Below are 11,136 nucleotides of genomic sequence, written 5' to 3'. Positions count from 1 at the left end.
AAAAAAAGGTTGTATTGGGAAAATCTGCTGTCAGTGACCTCTAGGTGCACCTGATTCAATCCATGGTCTTTTCAATTCTTTGCCATGCATCTGGAAGTTGGACAGTGAGTAAGAATGACCAGAGAAGAATGGATACCTTTGAAATGTGTTGGTGAAGAGTACTGAATATCTTCATGCAATTCCAAAAGAACAAACAAGTCTGTCCTGGAAGACCTGCAGCCCCGGGGTTCTTTAGAGACAAGGATGGTGAAAAATCTGCCTCACATGCTTTGGGCATGTTTCCAGGAGGGGGTAGTTCTTTGCAAAAGGCATCATGCAGAGTCAGATTAAGAGAAGAAGACGAGGGAGCTCTGGTGGCCTAGTGGCAAGAAGCTGCACTGCAATCCCAGAGGTGTGTGGTTTGAATCCACCAGATCTTCTGCTGGAGAAGGAGGAGCAATCTCCTCCTGTACCAGTCAGATCCAATTTGATGGTACACACACACAAAATAATTAAAATTTTTAAAACTTTAAAAAAGAGAGAGACATTCAACAAAATGGGTTGACACAGTGACTGTAACAATAGGCTTACAAAGTGGAAGTGAAGATGACACAGGATAGGGCTTAGATTTGTTTAGATTTGTTGTTCACAAGGTCTCTGTGAGTCAGAGTCAACTCCAGAGCACCTCAGGAAACTAACCAAAAGGTCAGCCATTTATACCCATCAGCCTCCTTGGAAGAAGAGCTCGCAGTGTGCTTTCTTATAGACTGGAGTCCTGAAAGCTCTCTGTTGCTGTTCTACTCTGCCTCCAGGGTTGCTGCGAGTCAGAATTGACTCCGTGGCAATGGCTTTGAGTTTTGGTTTATGAAGCAGTATAGAACAAGTAGTAGACATGTTACCTTCTAAACAAAAATTTCAGTAACTTCCCTTGCCTCCCTCCCCAAAATAAATCTAAGTTAAATTTGAAAGGTGATGATGATGGTACCTCAGAATTAAAATGTCTGATCCTTTCAACTGGGTTGGGGGTGGCTTACTAGTAAAACAATTATAGTTCTAATCAAGAAACATGAAGAAGCATTATCCATCCACTGCTGTCTTACAATATATTACATGGCACTTAGGGATGGCTTGAAGGGAAAGGAAGGTTATGATTCTCACGAAAGCTATGCTTCATTTCTACTTCTCTCTGGACATGCTGTCCTTGCCTGACCTCATTGAGAGTCATGATTTAATGCTGGTGATTCTCAGTTCTCAATCCTTCACCCAGAACTTCAACTCTGACCTTTGGTACTATACTTTCCCTACTTATGTTGATCTCTAGTGTAATCTCCAACTAGCCCAATGGTCTAGCCAATACACAAGCAGAAGAACTAAGCCTGAACTGCCCCAAAATGCCTAAAGCTTCTAAGAAAAGAAGTATATGCAGTGAAAAGATGGGAGAAGGCCGAAAACAGGCAGATGAAATGAGATGGGACCCAAGGACTTGGCGACATTGAGGAATCTTGACATGAAAGAAAAAAAAGAGAGAGAAAGAGTTTTCTAACAAGTTTTCTTCTAACTTTGAATAGCTTGTTGCCAAGTGATCTGAGGCCTTGTAAGAGCTTTGCTGGGAAAAGCTTCTGTCCTGTGCCGTTGCTATGAGAAGCCTTTGTTTGTTTATTAGTTTGATTTACAAAAGGCACCAGATGTTTAAAAATCTCAAGCCACATGCATAATCAACATGACATCATTAAAATGCTAATGATAGCAAACCCTCTGCAAACACTTTCTCTCCAACAATGGGAGACGCTGTTCTTTTCAAAACCCAAAAAGAACAAACCTGCCTTTGGTTTTCCCACCACAATTTCCCATTTGTTTTTGTTTGAAGACCTTTTATCTGAAAATAGTAACTCAAGCCTTAGGCTAGTACAATGTTAGTCTGTCTTGATTCCTAAACAAAAATTTGCTGTGAAAACTATAGTTGTTGTTTTTGTTATTGTCGTTATTGTTGTGTACAATTGAGTCTGAACTGATCCATAGCTGACCTTCCAGTGCCTTTTCAAAGACAGTTAATCACACAGGAGGAGATTGCCCATTCTTCTCCTGGGTAGCAGCTGGTGGATTTGAACTTTCAGGATTGCAGGGCAGCTTTTTTACCATTAGTATCCTATTAATTTCTTAGAGTTTGCCAAAGAAGATTATTTTTTTTAATCATTACCCAGTTATCTTTAAGCCATTCAGATCTATTAGCTTGAGAATTCTTATTTATTACAACTATGTACCCAAAAAAGGCTTGTTTTTTCCTAACATGACTCAGAGCAAAAGACCAAGTTGAAGCGTATGCAAGCATATTTTGCCTGCAGAAGCAGCAATGTTGTAGGATTCAACCTAATGTACTTAGCATATGCAGTGGTGGACATGAGAAGTACTGAGACAGATCCTTAACAGGTCCTCTCAGACTTTCCAGTAACCACATTCCAAGGAGAAAAAGCAGTTGTTCTTTCCACCGTCACATGGAGCGGAGGTGGTGGCCTTTTCTTGGGTCTTGCTTACACTGTGACAGGGGCCATGACGTGGCTGGCCTTCTTTTCAATGATGGCAATTCACTTAAAGCTGAAGAAAAAGAAAATATTCTTCCTCCAGCTGTAAAGCTGTAAGAAGAAAAGTAGAAACCAGAATTGGATGGTGAAAGAACAAATTCTAAGACCATTAATCAGGTTTCACATGATTGAAATATTTCAACAAGGGCACCTGAATTAATTGACCAAATGCAATCCTGTTGTTGTTAAGTACCACGGAGTCAGAACCCACCCATAGCTGACCTTCCAGCAAGTTCTCAGAGGCAGTTAATCCCACGGGAGGAGATTGCTCACCCTTCTCCGGTGGTGCAGTTGGTGGATTCAAACAATGCATCTTTGAGCTGGCAGTGCAATTTCTTTGCCATTAAGCCACCAGAGCCCCCTATTTGAATGATAGTAGTGTTAATAGGTCTTCCTTGTATGCATTTGGATAGTATGTTACCACTCACAAAGTTGTACTTCAGGATGGATTTAGAAATGATCTTTTTTACTATGAATGCAACCTCATTTCCCCTCACATTTTCATTCCTGGAAATATGGCTATCTGATTCAAAGTGGCCCATGCCAATCCATCTTAGCTCACCAATGAGTAGTATGTCAATATTTATGCAATGATAGGTAAATAAACGATGAGAATTTGTGTTTGGAAGATTGAGATTGTTTTTATTTTTGAAGAAGAAAGAAAAGGTTTAATTATGTGTATGAAAGGACCCTAGGAATGAAGAGGATAAATTATCCTCAGATGAATGCCTTGGACTAGATGAATGCTAATCTTGACTGGCTGACTGAAATTATTTCAAACTCTTGGCAATAATGGTTGATGTTACTTGGATATCAGCATGATTTAGAAAACTAGTTCGTTTATCTCCCCTTTCTATTAAGTCCTAATGACATTTTCTCTGCTAAAAAAACCCAAACAAAACAACAACAACAACAAAAAAGTTTAAAGGAGATAGTAATGTCCCCAGCATGCAAAATACAACAACGCACCAAAAAGAAAGAACAGATCATTTTCTCTAGTTATCCATATCGTGAGGGAAGTTCTGTGAGACTATACTCAGCTTGATGAAAGCACAGAGCAATTCTAGAACGTTTATTGTTGTTGTTGTTGTTATTGTTAGGTGCCGCCGAGTTGCCTGTGACTCATAGCAACCCTAGGTACAACAGCTCTGAACCCTGCTCTGTCTTGAGCCAGCCTTATTGTTTGTGACACATCTGCTCTCATTACCTTAGTCATTAAGTCAACCCATAACATCCAGGGTCTTCCTCTCTTGTGCTGTCCCTCCAACCTCCTAAGCATGATATTTCTCTCTAAGGACTCATTCCTTTTTGCAACATGCCTGGAGTATGTCAGATGAAACTTTAGAATCCTTGCCTCCAAGCAGCAGCCTGGTCTCACCCTCTCTATCTAGGATGAACCTGTTTGTTCTTATCACAGTCCATGGTATATTCAACACTCTTCTCCAGCACCACAGCTCAAAGGCATCAATTCTCCTTCCATCATCCCTAGTCATTGTCCAACTTTCTGATGCATAGCAAGTAATTGCAGTCTCCAGTCTGATGTTGCTCTTCAGTACTCTGGAGAGGCCCCTGACAGCAGACTTTGGCAATGCAATTCTATCTATCTATCTATCTATCTATCTATCTATCTATCTATCTATCTATCTATCTATCTATTATTTCCTGGCTGCTGGTACCAAAAGTGACTTTATAATACTTGAGTTATATTTTTTTGAGGAATGCTTCTACAGGCCCCTCTTAGAAAGTTTGAGTTCTTGCCAAAGGTCACTTACAGAAAGTTGGAAGCTACCCATTATGGGAAGCTGTCTGTGTACAAAAATGTCCACAAGATAAGACTTTTTAAGGCATTTTTGTTTTTCTTTTTGTGGTTGGAGAAGCTTTTTCTCCTTGATGACTCAAAAAACAGTTTTCATTATTAAGCAAAACACTGTGCTAACACGTTTGTCTCATTAGAAGTCAAGGAAGACATTCTTTGTTGCAGTTTCCTGCATTCACCACACACCTTTCCAAAGAAATAAAATGGTTTTAAGTCTCAACTCTGAAATCTTGAATTCTTTTCTATGTTGCCTTCCCTCTAGTGACCAAGTACTGAATAATGCTGCACTTCTAAAGGTGTCTGCATCCTGATCCCTACCGCCTGTGAAGGTAATTTCCTATGGAAAATAAATCTTGCAGATAAAATTAAGCTGAGCATTTTGAGATGAGATGATCTTGAATTAACCAGGGTAGACCTCATGTAATCTCAGGGGTCATATATAAAGAGACAGAGAGAGAGACGGAGATGAATACATAGATAAACTTTATCTATTTGGAGAGAAAGCAGTCATATGGCCATAGAAGAAAATATTAGTGTAATGCACAGAAGAGGCCATGATCCAAGGAATGCAGGTGGCTTCTAGAATCTGAAAAAGGCAGGGAACGGATTTCTCTCCTAAAGCCTCCAGAACTCCTGCCCTGCAAACACTGTGATTTTAGACTTCTGTTCATTCAAAGTATAAGAAAATAAATCTGTGTAGTTTTAAACCACTAAGTTTATCCAACAATCTTAAATAAAGAATACTCTAGAAGTTTGGAGTGCTCTGTCATCTGAGTGGTTGTTGTTCAGTTTTAAGCCACCTCTCTCCAGGCAATGGAAGGGAGGGGACAGAGCTCATAGCTAAATAGTCCTATTGACTCTTTCCTCATTAGTCTGCACTCCTCCAACGTGGTGCTGACTGAAGAGGGCATGGACACGTCTGTTAATGTTAGCTTGCTTATCAGCTAACAGAATGCCACCAGGGCTGGGTCACCCCACCCACTGTGCTCCTGTTCCTCAGTGCACTTTGAACCTCTTGATGCTGTTATAAAGGATCTTTCTCAAAGCAAAGTTCTATTCACAAGAAACTTTTCCAGAAAGATTAATGGATAGAGTTTATGACAGAATAGAGATTGTGTGATTGTTTCCTCTACTTCTGCGGAAGTCAACAAGCCCAGTGTAGGTTATGTTTGCAAGACTCTAACCCTGCTATAAAATGTGGATATTGTCCTTCTCATCCATCCTTTAGGGGAAAAGCACCATCATACAATGAGACATTTAACTTTCCCAGTTTTCTTTTTCTCATTTTCCCTCTTCTTTCTCCCATTATCTTGCTTTTGTCTTCCTCTTCCACTTTTCTGTTTATTCATCCTTGTGTTTTTGTGTATTAGTTGATAATAGATTGGGGGAGGGGAGAGGAAGCTGGGTGCTATACTTTCTCTAATTCTTGGCAACAATACTAGAAAGAGGTGAGAAATTACAAGAATGAGAAGAAAGACAAAGAGCAAACCCAAGAATCTCTGTGTATATGTGTAAGAGAGAGAAAGATTGGGCTGTGAGAATAATTATATAGAGATTTCAGATGCTTTTATTATGAGACTTTGAGATGCTTTTATTTAGATGTGGTAGCTAATAGTGGAGTGTACTCAGGGCGGTGGGAGGGGTGCGGGGGGGATTGTATACTAAAGAAGGAATTTTGCTTTTGCTTTTCAAAGATAGGAGTGAACTGGGGTGGGGGAGTGGGGGAGAAGGCTGGGTAGGGAGAAAAGTGCAACAATGAATGAATGAAAATCCAAAATCTCTGTAAATGTTCATTAAAATTAATAAAATAAATTTTTTTAAAAAACAGAATTTCACAGTGACCATAACAAAAAAATACAACAATTCTAGCTTTGATCCAGAATAAACTACACTTGGCAAAATTTAAAAAAAAAAAAAGAAGGTACACTGCAATCCCAAAGTCCACCAGCTGCTCAATGGGAGAAGGAGGGACAATCTCCTCCCGTACTATTAACTGCCTCTGAAAACCTGCTGATTTCAGCTGTGGGTTGGGTCCGACTTTATGGTACACTACACAACAACAACAACACAGTTATAAATGTATAATCAGAGGCAACTAACTCAATTCAGCTTATTGCCATTGAGTCAGAACTGACTCATAGCTGATCTTCTAGTGGTTTTTCAAAAGCTGTAAATCACACAGGAGGAGATTGCCCATCTTTCTCCCTTAGCACTCTTGATGGATTCCAACCACCAGAGAGACACCCCTTTCATTTAACAGGCAACTCCCTACGGACCACACAGGCAGTAGGCGTGAAGTTGGGTAAGATGAAACTATGGATTGCTAAAGGGTCTACCAGCACCCCTCTGTTGGTTTTACTATAGTGAGTTGCATGTTGCCATGATGATGAAAGGTCTACCACCAACCAGTATCTCAAACATCAGCAAGGTCACCTTGGTGGACAGATATCAGTGATGCTTACAGATGCTTACAAACTAACACAGAATAATGATCAGGAAGAAAGACCTGGCGGTCTATTTCTGAAAAGTAAACGGTGAAAAGCTGATGGATCACAGCAGAACACTATCCCACGGAGTGCTGGAAGATGAGTTCCCCTACTTGGAAGTGACTCAAAATACACAATGGAGTGGAGCACACCAATGATCCTGAAGATGGCACAGGACCGACAACATTTTTACCTTGTACATGGGTTGTCATGGGTCAGAGGCAATTTGACAGCAACCAATGACTGAAGTGTCTAGGAGTTGATCTTTATTAAAAATTTGTTCATTTAATCTCTACCATGTGTGACAGATCCTCGATGCTGGGGATACCTAAATGAGCCAGATGGGCTTATGCTCCGAAGGGTTTTATCTTCCATGGGTCTTTGAATCCTTCCTTCCAACACACTCACAGCTCCCACACACAGAGGAGCAGACGCCTAGTCCCTTACAGAGCTTTCTTTCATCTGCACTGCACCAGGCTTGCCTCCCCAGAAGAGGCGGTGATTCCGCAGAGCAGCACCAGATTGCAGTTCTCTGTATAATCCCAGCACCAGCACTGTGCTGGGCACAGAGGTGTTCAAGTGGATAAAAACTTACTGATTCAGACACAACAACATAATCTTTCCCAGTCTGCATTATAGCTGTTTCTCCATCTGGTTTGTTTTATGGTAAAGGCTTTTTTAACCAAATACTAATAAAAGAATAGCAGTTCAGACAGCTGCTGGTGGTTTTCTTTTGCAGTGTGTCCAACAGAATTCCCACAGCCCCACAGCCTGCTGTTGTCAACATTTTTGGCTCTGAATGTTCGTAAGTGATAGGACTGCAGAGCAGATTCCTCCTGCTTCTTCCTTGGATGAGGCCCAGGAAAGTCTGTCCCCCCTGCTCAAAAGCAATAAAATCACCGAGGCGTGCAGCCCAGGGTCCTCATCAGGACCAGCTCATGACTCCATTGATAAACCAGCCTGGGTCCTACGAATATGGCTCTTTGAAGTCAGTCGTTATCGCAGCTAACTGGGTTCTGGGCCCTTCTTAGGAAACTGCATTATCTTCTCCTCCTTGAACTAGTTATCTGGTAAAATTATTAGGAGAGAAAGAGATGAAATGAGATTTGGATTACAGTCACTCAGCAAACAGCAAGAGCAGATCATTAAAAAAAAAAAAAAAAAAAGAAGAAGAAGTAGCAAAAATCCAAAACCCCTTCCTGCGCAGGGTAAGGCTTGTACAATATTCCCATTCTAATCCTGTGGCTGTCCATGGAATGATTCCTAGCTTCTCTGACAAATGTATGAACTCTTCAAAGTCTGGGAAGTGAAATACTGTCTTATAATGAATCTTCCTCTTTTGATTAGTGTGGAGCCTGTATCCCGCTTCCAGAAGGCAGGATCCAGCTTTCTGATTCATTTGCACCACAGTTGGAACGGAAAAACTGAAGTCATTCTCTGATGGCAAGAAACATCGTGCAGTGCTCGCACAGTCAGCACAGACAGGCGCGGGGGCGCCCTTGTCTCTGCCTAGAAACAGCTCCGCACACCACTAAAGCAGATGACTTTTAAGATAGACTAGTTTTGTAAACATAACTTACACACTGCTGATATTTCTCCTTTTTTTCTTTTTAAGTATTTCTCAGTTTCCTATTGATAAGAGACATCTATGAACAGGGCAGACGATCTGCTTCTTAGTGTGAAGTCAAGGATTTTCTTGAGAGATTGGAGATGTGAAAGCCGCAGCACTCTGAAAAAACAAAATGGAGTGGAGAGACAGGCAGGGGAATTTATGGAGGGAGGGAAAGTACAAAATTTTTGGATTGTCATATTTCTTTGAAAGAAAACTAAACAGTGAATAGGGAAATGAAACATGAAAATGAAAATGAAGCCATTAATGAGGATTGAGCCCGCCGTAGGGGTGCCTTGTCCAAATTGCTACATTTAATCCTTACAACAGGGAGAGGGCAGATTGGTTATTCTACAAATTCTTTCTCTCACTCTTCTTATCCCTGACAAAGGCCAATTACCCACCCAAATAAATGCTAAAATACGCTTCAGATAGGAATGATCAAAGAAGCTCACTCAGGCTACTGAAGAGAACAAGTCTACCTGGAACATTTTGGAATTATTTTTCTCCAAGACAAAGAAACCCAAAACACACACATCACACATTCCTGTGAGCTCCAGAGGAACTCTCTTGTCACATTAGCTGACCCCTGATTTCTAGCTTTGAATTCAACCATCTCAAGACATTACACCTGGAACTGCAGCAGCCACCTTGGATCCAAGAGGTGAAGTCAAAAGGTTCTTGTGCTGAGGGGAATGAAATGGAAGATGGTGCATAGTCTTCATGGTGTTATTAAGATGCCTGATCCAGGCCAGCAATGACTCACATCTAGAAATATTTTTACGTAAAATAATAAGCCCTTATTGTTTCAGCTACCCACATTTAACTGGGTATTCTGTTACTTACGGGGGGGGGGGGAAGCATCTTGAAAAATGCAATCTTCTTCCAAGATTCTACTTTTGTTGTTAAGTACCAAGTTGACTCTGACTAATAGCAACCCCTGTGGACAATGGAACTGAACTTCGCTCTACCCTGTGCCATCCTCATCATCTCTGATATACTTGATGCCATTGTGAAAGTCATTAAGTCAATTCTTCTTGTCATGGATCTACCGCTCCTTCGCTGACCCTCCCTGTTCCCAAGCATCCTGTCTTTTTCCAAATACTAGCCCCTCCTAACAACATGAGCAAAGTATGTGAGATTAATTTCACCATCCTTGCCTTGAAGGAGCACGCTGATTATACTTTCTCCAACACATATTTGTTTGTTCTTTTGTCTGGGATATTCCATGGATGGGACATTCTGTACTCTTCTCTAACACCACAACTCAAAGGCATCAGTTCAAACCAGAAGATGAATTCATTTACCTCGACAGTGGAAGCGGAGCATAGTTGCTTTGTAATGTTTGAAATAATCCTTTGTTCGGTCCTTAAATTTTCAGTGTACTAAATTTTCTCCTTACTGTCCTTCAAATTAGAGAGCTCTGGTGGCCTCGTGATAAGAAACTGTGCTGCAATCCCAAAGGCACGTGGTTTGAATCCTCCAGCTGCTCCACGAGAGAAGGATGGGTGGTCTCTTCCTGTGAGATTTACTGTCTCTGAAAACTTGTGGGAGGGTCAGCTCATTGGGTCGATTCCAACTCACAAAAATAACAACAGCCTTCAGGTAAGGTGCTCAGGTGGCTTGACGTGTTCAAGTCAGTGGTTTGACTTCACCAGCTCCTCTTTAGGAAAAAGATTGACAGTCTCCGGCCTCAGAAACCTAATCGAGAGTTCCCAGGAACTAAAACTGACTCACTGCCATTGTCTTTCAAGCATAGATGATAGTATCATGAAGCTCTGATGTATATATAACACATCGTAGCCTTATTTTGTACTGTTATAGTTTTTTGTTTGTTTTGGTTTTGTTTTTTGAGTGTCACTGCTACAAGATTGGTCCCAACCCTTGGCCATTAATCTTACTATTTGAACTACACCCTTCTTGGACGGCTGATGGAATTTCAGAGACTGGTGCTCTACAGCCAATATAACAGTATTAATCTAGTCTGTGACTGTAATGATACTACCAGGTTTAGAGTTTAGGAAATTGAGGCAGAAAATGAAGGCTGCTTCTCAAGAAGACAAAATGAATGTTAGTGGTTGCCTAGGGTTTGAGACAGTCTTTAGAGATCATGAAATGGTCTGTATTCTGACTATGATGGTGTTAAATAATTTTTTTGTGTGTTAAATAATTTAATTCATGTGTTAATCATAGACCTCTACATTTAAAAGTCAATTTTACTGTATGATATTTTTTAAAAAATAACTTATCCTGGTTTTGAAATTATCCCTAACTGCTAATTCACTGAATAGTCCAAACTGATTTGATCCTACAGTGTTGACAAAAGAGAAAGGGATGCTATAATCAGCTTTAAGAAAACAGGTGTCAGGTTGGGGAAGGAGACCATCTAGGTCTGGCTGCTGCAATTTGCAACAGTTGTTGGCTTCACTAGTAGATATACAGGAGAAGAGATTTTAATAGATCAAAGCTGTTATTTCTTAATTGCTGAGACTTCTCAACATTTTCTTGGACCAAGAATCAGAACCATTTCTCTGGGAAAAGTATCTCCCAGTCCATCTGCTGTGTCTGTTCTTTTCAATGACAAATATAAAAAAAAGTTAAAAACTCGTGCAAGCCAAGATGGAGTGACAAAGACTATGTAGCTTTCAATCACAGTTTCACCTAAGA

General features: G+C 40.6%; 1 protein-coding gene across 1 annotated transcript in view; it reads left to right on the top strand.

Annotated features, from left to right (window-relative positions):
• The window catches only part of LOC102845316 (cell cycle control protein 50C-like), a 36,118-nt gene extending 33,511 nt beyond the window's left edge, over positions 1-2,607 (top strand). Inside the window, exon 7 of the mRNA XM_006890041.1 lies at positions 2,417-2,607. Within this exon, the coding sequence (XP_006890103.1) occupies positions 2,417-2,607 (191 nt within the window). The remainder of the gene's footprint in view (positions 1-2,416) is intronic.
• Positions 2,608-11,136: the final 8,529 nt, after the last annotated feature.

The sequence above is a fragment of the Elephantulus edwardii genome, unplaced genomic scaffold (assembly GCF_000299155.1).
Source record: "Elephantulus edwardii isolate Elephantulus edwardi_28Jun2011 unplaced genomic scaffold, EleEdw1.0 scaffold00085, whole genome shotgun sequence".
Lineage (NCBI taxonomy): Eukaryota > Metazoa > Chordata > Mammalia > Macroscelidea > Macroscelididae > Elephantulus > Elephantulus edwardii.
Note: the sequence above shows the minus strand (reverse complement) of the source record. Positions and strands in the feature narration are given on the sequence as shown.